Source organism: Crinia signifera, chromosome 6 (assembly GCF_055691185.1).
Source record: "Crinia signifera chromosome 6, ASM5569118v1, whole genome shotgun sequence".
Lineage (NCBI taxonomy): Eukaryota > Metazoa > Chordata > Amphibia > Anura > Myobatrachidae > Crinia > Crinia signifera.
The window spans coordinates 215,565,514-215,582,565 of NC_139222.1; the positions used below are offsets into that span (position 1 = coordinate 215,565,514).

The 17,052-nt window shown below is 45.2% G+C and overlaps 1 protein-coding gene across 3 annotated transcripts in view; it reads left to right on the plus strand.

Annotated features, from left to right (window-relative positions):
• The window catches only part of CEP131 (centrosomal protein 131), a 139,964-nt gene that overhangs the window by 83,913 nt on the left and 38,999 nt on the right, over positions 1–17,052 (plus strand). For all 3 annotated transcript variants that reach the window (XM_083148808.1, XM_083148811.1, XM_083148809.1), the window contains one exon: positions 1,699–1,806. In XM_083148808.1, the coding sequence (XP_083004934.1) occupies positions 1,699–1,806 (108 nt within the window). The remainder of the gene's footprint in view (positions 1–1,698; positions 1,807–17,052) is intronic.

Below are 17,052 nucleotides of genomic sequence, written 5' to 3' on the forward strand. Positions count from 1 at the left end.
ACTTAAAAGCGTCCACCACCGCAGAAAGCAGGATAAAATCAGGATTTTTGACGGAGTTCACACTCCTCACGTCTCACCGCACGCTCGGCCAAGCCACGCCCCACCCTTCACTAAGCTCTTTATATAATATTGACAATATATTTGTTTTAAAATTTAAAGACCATACAGCAGATACCTCTTGTAAGTGTTGGACATTTAGGGCGAAATGTAATAGGTGGCGATTTTTGGTCATGTTTTTTAAAATCGCACCAAATCGCACCTTTGAAAATCGCATTTTTTGTCGTGAATTTGCATATGTAATGAGATGAGAATTTGTGGCAAAAAAGTGCGATATAGTGCGATTTTTAGACTTGAAAATGTGCGCATTTTGAGTCATGAAAATGTGCGCATTTTCAGTGATGAGATTTTGTGTAAAACAAAAACAAAAAAACCGGCGTGGGGTCCCCCCGCCTGAGCATAACCAGCCCCGGGCTCAAAGAGCCAGTCCTGGTTTCATAAAATCACAGGGACAAACAAGTTGGGGTTCCCTTGATTTTACAGAACCAGCACCAAACTCAAAGGCCGGTCCTGGTTCCCAATATGCGGGGGACAAAATGCCTAGGGGTCCGAACCAGCACCGGGCCCAACCAGCCAGCAGGGTAATGCCACAGCCGGGGGAATACTTTTTATACAAGTCCCTCATGATGGCACTTGTGGTTCTCCAAGTCCCTGCATGCGGTGCAGGCTTGCTGGGACTCCTAGTTCCACAGCAATATACAATAGGATTCTTTCTATTTTTTACAACATTTTATCAGCTGGATGCCCACCGCCCAGGGGCATCGGGGACAGCCCCGGGCTTCAACATGGACAGGTAAGTTCTGGAGGGGAGGACCCCTTCTTTGGGGGTCCCCACTTCCCCAGGACCCCTGCCCATGTTGACCGGTTAGAGGGATAAATGCTTTGGCCCCCCCTCGGCCAAAGCATTCATCCCTCTGACCGATCAACATGGGCAGGGGTCCTGGGGCAAGGTAATGTCACAGCCGGGAAGAGACTTTTTATACACGTCCCCCCCGACTTGTATAAAAAGTCTCCCCCCGGCTGTTGCATTACCCTGCTGGCTGGTTGGGCCCGGTGCTGGTTCTTGAAATACGTGGGACCCCTAGTCATTTTGTCCCCCATATTTTGGGAACCAGGACCGGCCCTTGAGCCTGGTGCTGGTTTTGTAAAATCAAGGGAACCCCAACTTGTTTGTCCCTGTGATTTTATGAAACCAGGAAGCCCGGGGCTGGTTGTGCTCAGGAGGGAGGACCCCACGCCGTTTTCCCCCAATTTTTTGGATTTAACCCTTTTTTTTGGACAGAACCATGCACAGATCACAATGATCTGTGCATGGTTCTGTCAAATTCGCCAGTCAGAACCTGGTCTAATTTTTTGGTGATTTTTGATAACATCTACCAAAATCGCACCCTATTACATGTGCGAGTTAGATAGTTTTTAATGGGAAAACATCTGGATGCGAATTGAAGTGTAAATAATAATCGCCACTTCAAAATGTGCACTATTACATGTGCGATTTTTGGAAAACGTGCGATTTCCGCTGTTTTTTTTACAAAAAATCGCAAATGTCTAAATACATTTTTTTTAGTTGTTTTAATGGCTATTGCAGTGGGTTGTAAATGGCCCTGCAATTACTGAAGCTGTGTGTGTGTGTGTGCGCAGGTATGAGAATCAGCTTGTGCAAGAGGAGCAGTCACTGCAGGAACAGCGCAGGCGCCTGTACAGCGAGGTATCAGAGGAAAAGGAGCGTTTGAACCAGCAAGCGTCCAGGTGAGCGCTAATAACAGTGTCATACCTACCTGTATATTACAGTTGTATGCGTGCCAGACTAGGCGTTATTGGGAGATCTGTTGAAAACATATTCTACCTTTAGGACTCCTACAAATAGGAGAGCCGGGGTAACAAGAAGGTTAGAGTGGGGTTGTTGGTTCGATCCACTGTGACAGGATTGTCATTTTTGTAGCACTGGCTATTTTTGTTTAAAGTACCATATATTCTCGAGTATAAGCCTACTTTTTCAGAACATTTTTTATGCTGAAAAAGCCCCCCTCGGCTTATACCCGAGTGAGGGTCCCGCTTGAGTGAATGAGTTTTCCCAGTTTTTTGTTGTAAAATTAGGTGCCTCGGCTTATATTCGGGTCGACGTATACTTGAGTATATACGGTAATCTGCTACGTTGAGTCCTGTTGGAGAAAGTGTGCTAAATATATAAAACTACTTACCTTTTAAGTATAGTATGGGATGCTTCCAGAGAGAATTTAGCATAGAAAACCCACTTAGGTAGCATGGGAATATTAATGTGTAGAGAGTATATATTATATCAATATACCTGTCCAAGAATTTAGTGACTTTAGGGTAGGATCAGAGACAATAATATATATTTACTTTTGTGAGCCACATTTGTAGCAGTTTGAATGATCAGATTGACCTATCAAATACTTTAATATGGGGGTTTAGTAGGCCCTATGTAAAAGTTTGTAATTTAATTCTGCGTAAAAAGCAGAAATCAAATCCCTATTAAGCCTTTGAGTGCCAACATCTCTGAGAGATGTTCAAAATATCTGCTAAAAATGCCAGCGTCGCTTACATTTGTTATATAAATTCAAACTAAAAATGTTGTGTAAAAAAGGATTATATTTTCTTTATAAGGCATAGGTGCCAATTCTGTGGGTGCTTGAGGGCCTGAGCACCCACCCGCTCAGCAGCGGCCCACTTGCCCGTGTCCCACTGCACTCCCCCTCCCTCATCACTGGCACAGGTACTGTGTGGGCATTTATGTACCTGCACTGTGGGTGCATTTATGTATTTGGCACTGTGGGGGGATTTTTGTACCTGCACTGTGTGGGCATTTATGTATTTGCCACTGTGTGGGCATTTATGTATTTGCCACTGTTGCCATAATTTGAATATTGGAGACAACTGTGCTGCGTAATATAAATCGGTATTATTTTGTGGCCACGCCCCTTTCCCATAAAGCCACTCCCCTATATTTTTGGCTTCAGCACCCACCAGCAAAAACATAAATCGGCACCTATGATATAAGGTAAACATTACAGGTCATTATGATGAATAAAAATTTCTGCTTGCCAATTTTCATGCCTGTTTTAACAAATTCACTTGGCACTCAAAGGATTAAACGGTTTCATGGATCAAAATTTGTGAAAAACACCTTCCATTTGGACAGGTTACCAAAAATATTTTTGTATAGTTATTGTAGGATATGTAAACATTTGAATATAGAGAAGGAAGAAAAGGATTCTGTTTTAATTACACTGCTTATCGCCATAAATCAGGAGTCCTAATATTTTATTTAAATAGTCCAGCACTTGTAGAAAAGGGAAGAGTGGATTGGCAAAAGTGATGGCAAATTAGAACCACTTTGCCCATCTAGTCTGTCTCTTTCTCTCTTTATTGTTTTCTCAATAGTTGCTTAGTTGTTGCTACATTTGTATAGAAAATTAAAGATGGCATTTGGTTGGCTTTAAGAATATTGTTATGTATAAGCAATCATTATAGTTAATAAACTAGTTGTGTTTTAATTACCAAATATTGCTATCATTGGCTGCATTTTTCAAATGTCTGCTGTCCTCGTAGAGCATTATAAGCTCTTATTGTGCTAGCAGTAATGGTAATAACCTGAGCAGATGTGTGTGTGTGTGTGTGTGTGTGTGTGTGTGTGTAATTAAATGTAAATGATGGATTACAGCTGGATTCTTCACAATTACAGGGCCATCACTCCCTATTAGGTCTCCACCTCTTTATGTAATATATGGATTTAAAAATGTGTATACTTATTTGTCAGTAGATTTATTAAATTATATGACACGCCCAAGTAGCACAAAATGAAGTAACGAAAGTACAATTGAGCGCCTGACGTGAGGGGGGGAATTTACTAAAGGAAATTTGTAAAAAATAGATGTATTTGTATCCAGAAATACACTCATTTTTGACATTTACATTCCCAAAAATACGGCTATTCGTATTGATAGCACATCAATACGAATTGCCGTATTTTCGGGATAGTAAATGTAAAAAATGAGTGTATTTCTGGATACAAATACACCTATTTTTTTTTACAAATTTCCTTTAGTAAATTTCCCCCGAGATGTTAAACCAGTTGCAGCTGTTCTGGAAGTGAAGGTAGTCAATCCTCACGAAAAACAACGAAAGTAATAATATGCAAATGTGGGATGTACATTTGCATACAAAGCAACGGTAAGACAAATTTATTGTATTAAATCAGTTTTTTTATATAAACATGGGAAAATATAAAAAGGAATAAAAATAATAATTGGCCCAACAGTTTCATAAAGCTGCCACCTAGGCAGGGACATGTGTCAGGTGCCTTACTAACTTGCATAAAGCTGTTTGGACCAGCCGGGTTATCCATACACTGTGGGAGGACATATACCTATTAAGGTGGAAATTTTAGAGGGATCACAGTTTACCAAGTCAACTGATTGCGGATTATTTACAAGAAAGAGTGATCTAAAAGGTCATTAATTTAACTTGTGGCGACCAGTTACCCCCACATACACCACGAACATGTATGGCAATACCATCTGCCCCCAGGCAAACTAGGAACAAACGTTGCTAACAGCACTTTAGGCAGACAATTTATCATTTGTTGCATTTTGCCAATTATTGTTTTTATATTTTCCTATGTTTATATAAAAAATTGTTTCAATATATTAAATTTGTCTTAGCGCTGCTTTGTATGCAAATGTGAATTACCACATTTGCATATTATTACTTTCCATTCCCAAGTAGCACTACAATTTTAATATTTATGTTGAGATAGTTATCAATCTATAGATAGATATAATATCAATCTCTACATAGTATGAAATAACTTTAACACAGGCAGATGTATTCAAAGGTTTTTTGTGAACTGTGACAGCGAGCAGTGCTGACTGCTCGCTGTCACAGCTCGCAGGGTCCGTATTCAACAGACCCCCCATGCACACTCCGTTTCTCCCACGCTTTTGTAGCGATGTCGAAACGGCATGTGCAGCTGCCAAAACAGCAAGGCTCGTGGCTAAATGCAGCAGGCTCCCTGCATTAGCTGCGAGCCTCGCTGTTTGGGGGAATCCTCACCATCCTCTGACAGTGAGAATTCCCCTGGAATGTAGAATAGGGTGAGCGGCCAGCGCAGGGGTTAACAGGTGAGAATTGCTTGTTTGTGGCGATCCCCACCATTCAACCCCCTCACCGGCCACATTGAGTACAGCCCATGGTATTCCACCATGATTATTTTAAAAACAAAATCAAACCTCTCTGTAGTCTTTGGACATGTTTTGTTATTGTTTATTTTCAGTCTGCTTTCTAAACTTGACAGTACAGATGGGTCAGGTCCCATCTTGGCAGGGGATGGCGCTGGCGTCGCCAGCCGCCATCCCCCGCCAGCGCCATGGCGATGGTGTGAAGGGGACGCGCGCGCACGAGAGGCGCGCGCGTCCCCTTCCGACGGCGCTTCCATCCGTTCCCCCGGGTCCCCGCCGCCTGCCCGCATCCCCCCCCTAACCCCCCCTAACCCTGTCCGTCTCCCTGAGGCGGAGACGGACAGGGTTTCCGTCTCGCTGGCGACGGAGACTGAGACGCGCGTGCGCGTGAGACGCACGCGCGTCTCAGTGTATTCGCTGGCGCGGCTGCTGGCGGGTCGCCAGCGCGGACGTTCTGGCGACCCGCCAGCCAGGAGATCTGTTTCAATGGTTGGTTTTCCTGGCAAATGTATTTTGTTCAATAGTGTTAAGCCACTGGATTCTTGGAAATAATGGAGTTTTGAGTGGGGACATCTTCAATAATTCTTAAACTAAGGGATAAGCTAAAGGCGGTAACTAAAATGAAAGTAGCAACAACAGAGAGCGCCTCACATAAATTAAAGTAATGCTTATTTCATTAGCAGATTCATAAAACATTGACAGAAATGTAAACATAAACCACAGAATAATGCCTCAGAATAAACCCCAGAAAGAGAATATATATGTATGTATAGATGGTAACCTCTAGTGCTTTGTGCCAATATAATAACATTTGTTATAAAAGAAACAATGTCTCTAGCAATTCTTTTTGTATAATCAGTTTTTATTGATTATTATAAGAAATAACAGGGGATGCAAACCTTGAAACATTGAATTATGCGAACAGTCTGCTCATCTCGGCGCAGCGAGACATATAGTCGTCAACAGTAAACAATCGTATAACTGTACATAATAAGGTCCTCAAAAGTCTATGAAATCGTTTAGAAATAATAGTTTGGGGCACAAAAAGAGGAGTGTGATGTGGATGTTCACATTAGTGTGGACAGATTGGGGTACATGAAGTTGGGAGGGGGGGGATATCTGGTGAGAGGGGGGAGAAAAGGGGAGAGGAAAGAGGGGGATAACGAGGGGGGGAGGGGTCTGACCTTTCCCGAGAATGGGGTGGTAGAGGCAAATTGAGGCTACTATAGTCCGAAACTGGATCCAGCTGATTTACCTGCAAATAGAATCTTTGTATTCCTGTGAAGATTTATAGTCCAGCCAGGGAAGCCATATGGCTGCAAAGTCTGAGTGTTTATCCACTGATGATAATAAGACATCTTTCATGGACATGTAGTGATCAATTTTGGTGAACCAGGATTTGCGTGTGGGAGGGATCGTGGATTTCCACAGGACTGGTATGGCAGCTCTTGCAGCGTTACCAAGGTGTCTGAGCAATGAAGTTTTGTAGGAGGAAAGCGGGGTGGGGGACAGGTTCAGCAACCAGAAGGCAGGTGTTGCGGGAAGGGAGATATGGATTATTTTTTGTGAAGTCTTAATAACATCGGTCCAAAAGTGGGTAATTAGCGGGCATTCCCACCATATGTGTAGGAGTGTTCCAGTGGCCTTTCCGCACCTCCAACAGTTTGCCGAGATGCTCGGGTTCATGGCATGCAAGATAGATGGGTGTCTATACCAACGCATAATTATTTTATATTGGGTTTCCCTTGTTTGGATGCAAACAGAACTGGCGTGTGCTTTTAGGAAGATGGATTCCCATTCTTTGTTAGAAATGGTTAGGCCTAAATCCCGTTCCCAAGCCCGGGTGAATGTTGAGGAAGTGTCGTTACTTGAGTTTTGAAGGAGTTTGTATAACAGTGAGATTGTGTGGGTAGGGTCGCATGCAGCTACGCAGAGTCTTTCGAAGGAGGTCAGTTCTCGGGAAGAAAGTGTGGTTCTAGAGCTTGTTTGCAGGAAGTGTCGAACCTGGAGGAACTTCCAGAAGTCTCTAGGAGGGACTTCCCATTTCGCCTGTATATCTGAAAACGAACGCATGCCTGAACCAACCATCAGCTGACCTACTCTAAAAAGTCCTTCTAGTGCCCATTGGGAGAAATCGGGAATGTTTAGCCCCGGTTGGAAGTCTGGGTTGTGCAAGAAAGAGGTCAATGGGCCAAATACAGAAGAGATGATAGGGTTGCGTCGTAGACATTTCCATACGGCTAGGGTAGGGGGAATAGTCGGGTGGGAAGGTGTCGGTTTCGGGAGCTTAGGAAGCCAGGGAAATATTTCAGGGTATTGGTGGGCGCAAACTCCCTCCAATTCTACCCATTGTTTGTTGCGTCGGCTTCTAGTCCAGTCTAGTACCCTATTGAGATGTATAGCATGGTAGTAATTTTTTATGTCTGGCAGCTGAAATCCCCCTTTTTGGGTGCTTCTCGTTAGAACTTCTCGTTTAATTCTGGGTTTTTTACGAGACCATATAAATTGTTGGGTCAGGGTTCGGATAGATCTAAACCAGATTTCTGGCACAGAGATGGGTAGGGTCTGAAGTATGTAGAGCAATTTAGGTAGGGAATTCATTTTGGTGACGTTGATTCTGCCTAGCCAAGATAACTGTTTGTTATGCCATCTGCTATAGTCTGCACGGAGGGATTTAAGTAAGGGTTGGTAGTTCAGAGAGTATAGTCGGGTGAGGTTGCTGGGTAGGTTAATGCCTAAGTATGTTATGTGGGAGGGTTGCCATGTGAATGAGAAGGCATTCCTCAATTGAGGGACCTCCGTGGGGGGCACTGAGATGTTAAGGATGCTTGATTTGGACATGTTAACTTTGAAGTTGGAGATGGAGCTGAAGCGATCTAGCTCTTGTACAAAATGGGGGAGTGATGTCTCTGGGTATGTAATTATGGCCAGCAGGTCGTCGGCGAATAGTGCCAACTTGTAATCTGCCTCTCCGATTCGTATACCAGAGATACTTTTGTTGAGTCTTATGGCTCTCGCCAGGGCCTCCATGCATAGGACAAAAATCAACGGTGATAGGGGGCAGCCCTGCCTTGTTCCATTACTAATTGGGAAGGGGTCGGAAAGGAAGCCGTTTGTCCTTACTCTCGCTGTGGGCATGTGGTATAAGGCCATGATTCTATGGAGTGCTTGTGTACCCAAGCCGATATGCTCCAGCACAGACCGCATGAAACTCCAACTGACCCTGTCGAAGGCCTTCTCAGCATCTGTAGAGATCAAAATAGTGGGGATCCGATGCTGAGAGGCGAGATGGATCAGGTTAAGGACCTTGGTGGTATTGTCCTTCGCTTCACGACCAGGAACAAATCCCACCTGGTCGTTGTGGATCAATGCGGGGAGAAGTTTGTTCAGCCTGTTTGCCATTAATTTAGCAAACAGCTTAACATCAATGTTTAAGAGAGATATGGGTCTATAGCTAGAGCATACCGAGGGGTCCTTTCCGGGTTTTGGGATGACCGTAATGTGCGCCTCTAGCGACTGTTTGGAGAAGTGGGAATCTGCAGAGATGGTGTTGAAAGCGTGGAGCAGTTTAGGAGCTAGTAGGTCTTTAAATGTTTTATAATATATGGCTGTGAAGCCGTCTGGGCCTGGGCTTTTGCCAGAGGGCATAGAGGAAATAGCTAAATCCAATTCTAACTGGGAAAAAGGTTTATCCAGTAGGTCTCTATCTGACAGGGGTAGAGTAGGGAAAGCTACTGAGGATAAGTATTCCTTGGCCTGAAGTATTTTGTGCATGTGGTCTGTGGGGGTGGTATGTTCATGCAGGTTGTATAATGCGGAGTAATAGTTTTGGAAGCATGCTGCAATCTCCGGGGTTTTGTAACAGAGAGAGTTTGCGTCCTTCTTTATCGCATTAATGAAAGAGGCAGACCTTTGGGCTTTGATGGCTTGTGCGAGGAGACGGCCTGGTTTGTTACCCCACTGGTAATATCTACTCTTACATTTGCGGATTTCTAACTTGGTGCGTTCGGTGAGAATTCTATTCAATTTAGAACGGGCTTCAACTAATTCTGCGAGTGTCGATGGCAAAGCGTTAGATTTGTGCATGGTTTCAAGATTATGGATAGTGTTCAGTAGTGCCAGTACTCTATCAGATTTTTGTTTCTTAGTGTATGAGCCCAGCTGTATCAGTTTGCCCCTAATGACGCATTTGTGTGCCTCCCATAGGGTTATTGCGGAGATGTCTGCAGTGTCATTCAGACTGAAATAATCTGAGAGTGCTTTGTCAAGTTCCGATTTGCAGTACACCTCCTGCAATAAAGATTCATTTAGCCTCCATGTCCACTGGCCGGGGGCATGTTGGGGGATCGCTAGAGTCAATGAGATTGGGGCATGGTCCGACCAGGTAATGGAGCCCACGGATGCGTCTAAGAGCTGAGGGAGGTGTCTGTGGCTTAGGAATAAATAGTCCAGGCGGGAGTAGGTCTGGTGGGGATGGGAATAGAACGAGTAGTCCCTGCCGGTTGGGTTAAGAACTCTCCAGGAGTCAGCCAACTGGAGGTCATGAAGAATCTTGTGGACTCTTTGATATTTGCGGGTGGAGAATCGCCGGGAGCTGGTGGATGTATCTATGCTTGGGTCTATGGTCCAATTAAAGTCTCCCCCCACAACTATCGTGCCCTCAAAAAAGGAATCTAAGCGTGTGATATGTGATTGAAAAAATGCATACTGATCCTGATTAGGGGCATAGACTACTACAAATGTGTAGGGTTGTGTAGAGATCTTACATTTGATAAGGAGAATTCTACCTGGGACTATTTTCTGTACAAAAATATCGGAGAGTTGAAGGTTTTTAGAGAACAGGATGGCTACTCCTTTAGATTTGCTGTTGGGTGTGTTGCAATAGTAGGCGAGGGGGAAGCGGCGGTTGGAAATCGATGGGTTTTGGGAAGACAGCCTAAAATGGGTTTCCTGAATCATGGCGATGTCTGCCCTTTCAGCCCAGAGGGTCCTGAGTAGGCTAGAACGCTTCTCTGGGGTGTTAAGGCCCTTTGCATTGATCGAAAGGATCTTAAGTTTACCTGATGTGGTCATATGTGGTGAGATGTGATGGCATTGTCACGGTTTCGGGAAAGGTCAGGTGGGCGGGAGGGATTTGGAGAGAGAGGGAAACATGAGGGAAAGGTATACATGGAAACATAATAAACAACAACAGTACTAATGAAAAAACTCCCGCTGTGGGGCGACTGGCGGTAAGGCCGGCCAGCGACCCAGAAGGCAGTATAGCCTAAGGCGGGTATGGGGTGAGGGAGTCACCGCAATAAACAGAATATATATAGTATATATATATAATATAGTTAGAAAAATATTAAAGTGAATGCAGTCAAAATGAGACATTCTATAAAAATATCCTAAACAAAATACATTTATAAAGGTACTAAAAGGCATAAGTAAACTACGTCCCTCCAGTTAGGGACGTGTAGGGGAAATGTGTTATAACATTTGAACAGTTAACTCAGTAATCAAATATAGTGGTATATTCACCAGTCCCTGTTTTGAACAAAGCGTTGAGAGCGGTCCCAGCAGGGACATCTTCGCAGGTGTTCAGGTGGGGCTGGCCTCTGGAGCATTGGAATCTTGTCCTTGTCTCTTCTTGGAGTGGCGCACTTCTTGCCAGGGCTGGTCTTGCTCTGGTCGTCGAAGGGGGGGGAGTTCAGGATGTGTGAATTCCCAGTTGGGTATATCAAGATTGGGGAGGCCTAATGCTGTGCAAAACGAGGGGAGGTCGGAGAGGGAATGTAGAGAGTGCAGTTTCCCGGCGGAGGTCACCTGGAGGTTGAAGGGGAAGCCCCATTTGTATTTCAATTGCCGCTTGCGAAGTTCTGATGTAAGAGGTCTTAGTATCTTCCGCTGTTGAAGGGTATGCCAAGACAGATCTTGGTAGATTTGTACAGTGGAGCCGTTGAAGTTTACCCCGTCTAGTTGACGAATCTTGCGTACAATATTCTCTTTTTGTGTGTAGTAGTGTAATCGACAGATCACATCCCGCGGGCGGTCTGCTGGGGAGCCTCGGGGTCTAAGTGCTCGGTGTGCTCTGTCGAAGAGAATGTTCTCAGAGGGGTCATTTCCCAGTATCTCATTGAATATCTTAGTGAGGGCATCTGGTAAGCCATCCTGGGTGATATCTTCAGGGAGGCCTCGTATGCGGAGATTGTTTCTCCTCCCTCTGTTGTCCAAGTCCGTCAGGTGCATTTGAAGAGCACGGATCTCTGCGGATTGGGCGGTAACAATCTCCGAGAGGGAGTTACAAAAGGTGTATGTTTCATCTTGGCGTACTTCCAGGGTGGATGTACGATGGGAGAGTTGGGTAAGATCTTGTCGGATGGAGGCTATTTCTTGACGGAAGGTGTGTTGAATGTCTTGCTTCGTTGGTAGGGTCTTCATGTAAGACAGGGCGTCTCTGATTTCGGATAATTCCGTTAACAGCAAAGAGGCCGGGGTAGCTGGTGGGGGGTCAAGTGACTCGGGGTTTGGTGATTCATCTGCTTGTCTGGAGGGGGTAGATTGCAGGAACGGTCTCATATCTGTCTGAGACATGTTTTCTTTAGGGAGAGGAGTAGTACCTTTCTGAGCAGCTTTTTTGTTTTTGACCATAATTAGCATGCGAATGCAATGAAGAGAATTCTTGGGTCTGGCTGGGTGGTCTCAGATTGCGACTGCGATTATATCAAATTAGCATTATCACATTGGGCGGTGACTCCCATGGGCCTGGCTTCAAGAAGGCATCTTCAATCGAGATGAAACATGTTTAGGGGAGGCCTTCCACGATTTTCAACTAAGCACAGGTCTGCGCCTATTTGTCAGTGACTGTGGGTTGTAGGGCGCTCTTCTGGCACTTCAGTTGAGTAGAATGTGAATTGTCTGCCTGGTCTGCTAGGTTTGGTTAAATAAGCTGTCTGTAGTTAGGTCAGCAGACACTAGAGGGCAGTCATATATAACAAATGGGATCAGTTCTAGCTATGGAGGATTCAGCACCCAGGAGATGGGGTATGTGCTGCACTTGTATTAATGTTATTAGGAACAAAGTCCACAAGTCACCTATGTTCAGTGGGTGCAATGGGGCTATGAGCCAGGGGCACTTGTAGTTGAGGTGATGTGCGGTCTGTATAAGAGTGGATGCCTGCCAGATCTGGACAGGGGAAGCACCTCACCCCAGGGGACCAGAGGTTTCAGGCAAGATGTCTGTCCCACACAAGCATGTGGGTTAGAGGTGCAGGGAGTATGAGAGCTGCAGTTCCCACTTCTTCACAGGGTGTTGTAATGTCCCAGTTGCAGTCTCTATGTCTTATAGACAAATCAGAGCAGGGCTGGATCTTTGTGGAGCGTCTGCAGGGAAAGTCTCTCCCAGGGGGGTTTGGGCAGGGAGGTATCGTGGCCCCAGACCTTGAAGTCACAGATCTCCGGGGGACACCATTTACAATATGGCGGTGGTGGCGTAGTGGGAGTCTCTCCCGCGGGGCCTACCCGCCGTGGAGTCACCCCTCTGGTACTCACTGCTGTTGCGGGGGACCTGCTGTGTCTCCCCGTGTGGATGTGGCGGGCGTCGGGTGAGGGCTCCGCCTCCCTCTGTTCGGTCCCGGCTGCGCACGGGGCTCCGGTGCGGCACGAGTGCGGCCCCAGCCTTCCCGGGTCAAGTCTGGCGGGAGGTGCAGGTGGGGTGAAGTGGTGTGGCGAGTCGCCGCCGCGGCAGAGCCGCGATTCGCTGGTCCCCGGGCGCTCGTCGCCGCGCCCCTCCGCCGAAATCTAGGTCCCGGCTTCAGCTGCAGGACCAGGCCGCAACCTGCAAGAGCACTGAAAAGTGCTCCCCGGCTCCGCGGCAAAGGTCAGCAGCGGTCAGGACACGGGGGGATGGGGATAGGGTAAGGGTAGGTGCAGGTGGAGTGGGGATGGTGCTGGAAAAGGGCTTTTTTTGGAAGGCCGTCTCCGGAGCTCCAGCTACACACGTCCGAACCTAGAGCCTGCCAGGCCACGCCCCCAGCAATTCTTTTTGATTGGGTAAGCGATACGCTCTTACCTCCCGTGATTAGGATGTCATCAGTATGTATTTAGTGGGGGAACAAAGTTCACATATAGCAATGGAGCTTCAGTGTCATTGTATAATCTCACGCAAAGAGAGTCCAGGTCCTCCTTAATAAAGAGGACAAATAGATAGCTGGAGCCGCTACAGCTGCAATAGGTCGGCCTGTGGTGCTACGTGGCAAATGGGGGGGGAAACAGCTTTCACTTCCCAGAGGCTGTGTCATAAGGCCAAATTTGGAATGTGCAATAGAAGCGCAGCACCCTGCTGTGGCTAGCTGTATGTGTGTGTGTGTGTGTGTGTGTGTGTGTGTGTGTATATATATTATAGAAATTTATCCTGTAACCTGATAGGGCGCCATAGTCCTCTAAGGACTGAAAGAGAGTAGGGAGGGATGTGTTGGGATACATTAAAGTCATGAGGACACTTGCCTTGAAAAAAGCCAATGTTTGTCCCAAAACGTGTCAGCCTTTTATTCAAAAGGACTAGCAACTTGCCCAGCCTAAAGGCCCCCATACACTGGCCCGAATTGTCCTAATCTGGCAGCTCCCCAGGAGGCTCGCGTGCGATCTGGCACTTGATGTGCCATTTTTACATGCAACAAATCGCCTGCAATTTATTGCATGCACAAAAACTCCCAGGGAGCTGGCAGTGGCAGGGGGTGGGCAGCTCATAGTTGCGGGCAGCGCCGGTGGCTGGGAGCTGCTGTATAGCGACATTTTGCTGCACTTCAGGGCCGGATGCGGCTGCTGAATATTTTTAATTGGCTTGCCGGACGTTGATTGGCTGAAAGAATTCTTTCAACCAATCAAATGGAAGGTCACTGAGTATTCTCTCAGCCAATCAACGTCCGGCCAGTCAATTCAAAATATTCAGCAGCCGCATCCCGCCCTGAAGCCTAGCAAATTGCCACTACAAGGCAGCTTCCAGCCGCTGCCACTGCTTGGATGTCCCGGACCCCGCTGCCCGGCACTACCAGCTGTTCGAAACACGCCACACGGACCCTGCTGACTGCCACTAGGAGCTGCCCGCCCCAGTTGCCCCACTGCCCGCCACCTCCACACAGACCTGCTGCTTGCTGCACATAGGTGTGTGCCAGTGGTGCTTCACTTCCGGAGGTACCTTGATTTTCACCACCTCTGGCTCCAAACCAGCCTGGGTAAGATTGTATCCTATGTCTAACCCTCTGATGTGTTTTTTTTTTTTTCATATAACATTTTAATTATAGGGGACTGCCATATTCCCCATTCAGATTATGCTCATATTGTATACTAATAAAATTGTTTTTAAAATTAAGAAAAACTTGTGTGCCATTGGTACCTTTTTATAATCACATAAATCCACGTATTCCATTGGTGTAAGGGACACCAAAATTAAGGCACCAAGGCAGCACTAGATAGGAGCACTAGGAAGTATTTTTCAAAACTTCAGAAAAGAGTATGTGGTTGAGTTCGCAAAGCTTGTGGCTGACTAACAAGTGTATAATGCTGATGAAACTGCACTGCATTGGTGATGGGAAAAGGAAAACTTTACCAATGGAGGATGAAGAAGCTTTCACAGGGTTTAAAAAAAAAATCTAAGGACAGAGTAACTGTCCTAGGTTGCTCCACTGCTGCTGGAACTCACCGAGTTGATTGGAAAAAGTAAATGTCCTAGGGCTTCATAAGATGTTAAAGCGTATCCTGTAATTTATTGTGCAAATAAAATGGATGGAATACCACCTAGTTAATGCTAGAGTGGTTTGAAAAGTATTTGGTGGCAGAAGCTAGAGCACACTGCACATCTGTAGAACTACGAGAGGACTGTAAAATCCTTCTTCTACTGGACAACTGTTCAGCTCACCCTATAACTGAACTGCTGCACCAGAATAACGTGTTTACACCAAACTATTCATCTCTTATCCAACCACAAGATCAAGGAATATTGCACTCTATGAAGGACAAGCATTGCACACTTTTCATGAAATGCATGCTAGATGTGGTGAATTCAGGCAAGCCTATAGAGTCGTTGATCAAAGACTTAAACATGAAATATGTAGTTTGGTTTGTTGCTAGTGCCTGAGAGAATGTAAATTCGTTAACACTGAAGAATGGGTGGTATAAGTTGTGGCCTGCCATGGTAGCAAATGGCAAAGAATGCTGTATATTCAATGATTTTTGCAAGCTGTGACATCGAGCAGTGCCGATATCACAGCTCACATGGTCATTATTCAACTGTAGCAACAGGGAAACAAGGTGTGAGGCTGCTAAAACAGCGAGGCTTGTGGCTAAATGCATCAGGCTCCCTGCATTAGCTGCAAGCCTCGCTATTTGGGGGAATCCTTGTTGTCCTCTGACAGTGAGGATTCCCCTGGAATGTAAAATAGGGTGACCAGCCAGGACAGGGGTTAAACAGCGAGGGTCGCTTGAGAAAAAAGATCAGTCCAAACCGTCTCAAGCGCTCTTTTTTTCTGCTGCTGCTGAGCCCCAAAAGAAAAGTTCAATCCTATAATATTTCCAAATGCAACATAAAAGGTATATGAAAGGGTTATCTGCAGCGCTGATATATATAACAATCAGTGGATTAAAGGTTAAAAGCACGTCCCCAGGAGGTCCGGTGAGCTAACAGTTTTTTCTGCTAATAAGGAACTGGTTGATGATTTTTTTATTTTTACTTGTTCATTTTTATTATTTTGTGTTGTTTTTCTATATGGAAATAAAAAGACTGTCTTGACTTTTAAAAAGGAAGTTGTGGAAATTGCATAATTCTGAAGTTATCCCTTGGGAGTTTTAAGGAACAATCCTAAATATATCCTACATATCTTTAAACATATTTTTGGAGTGCTGCAGTTAACCCTTTCATATACCTTTTATATATAGCGAGGGTCGCTTGTTTTCGGCGATTCCCCGCTGTTTAACCCCCCTCATCGGCCACATTGAATACGGGCCATTGTGTTCTTGATTTACTTAAATATGCAAAAAATTACTTGAACTGCTGCCAACAATCTGTCAAGAAGGCTGAACAAAGAAAATCCTGCAGAGTGAATGGAGGCTGAAGTTGAAACACCTGTTTGTCACTGTACTGATTCCGGTAAAAATCACTGAAAGTGACTATGGTTACAGTAAAGAAGAAAGTACTATTGAAATCCCCACTGGCAATGACAAGTAAGCTATTCAATGGACTAGAGCAACATAACTTTGTGACAAAACAAGAACAAATGCATTATCACTTCATGAAAGATAAACTCCACAGGGAAAGGTCAAAAACTCTGAAACAACCTCGCCTTGATGTTCTGTTTAAGCTATCCAAGAATGTGCCTTAGAGCACTACTTGTTCTCCCAAACTTATGATTAGGTTGTAGTTGGAGTTTGGCTGTGGAATGATTACAGTTAGGCTCTGGAGGTATATGGTAGGTTGTAATAGGAGTTGGGCTGTGAGAGGTTTAGAGTTAGGCTTTGGAGGTATAGGGTAGGTTGTAATAGGAGTTTGGCTGTAGAAGGTTTACAATTGGGCTGTGTGAGGTATAGGATTAGGTTGTAGTGGGAGTTGGGTTTCGGGAGGGTTAGAGGTACTGTCATGTTACCGGAGGTTTAGGGATAGCCGCTGTCAAGAGACAGCGGTTTCATTCATACTGCACTTACTGTTAATGTTTGTTCAAAACATACCTGATGTGTGCAGTACACTGTAATAAACAGCTTTGCATATACTACTGTCTTTATTCATTAAGTGATATTATACTGTATACTGTAGCATAGTTTA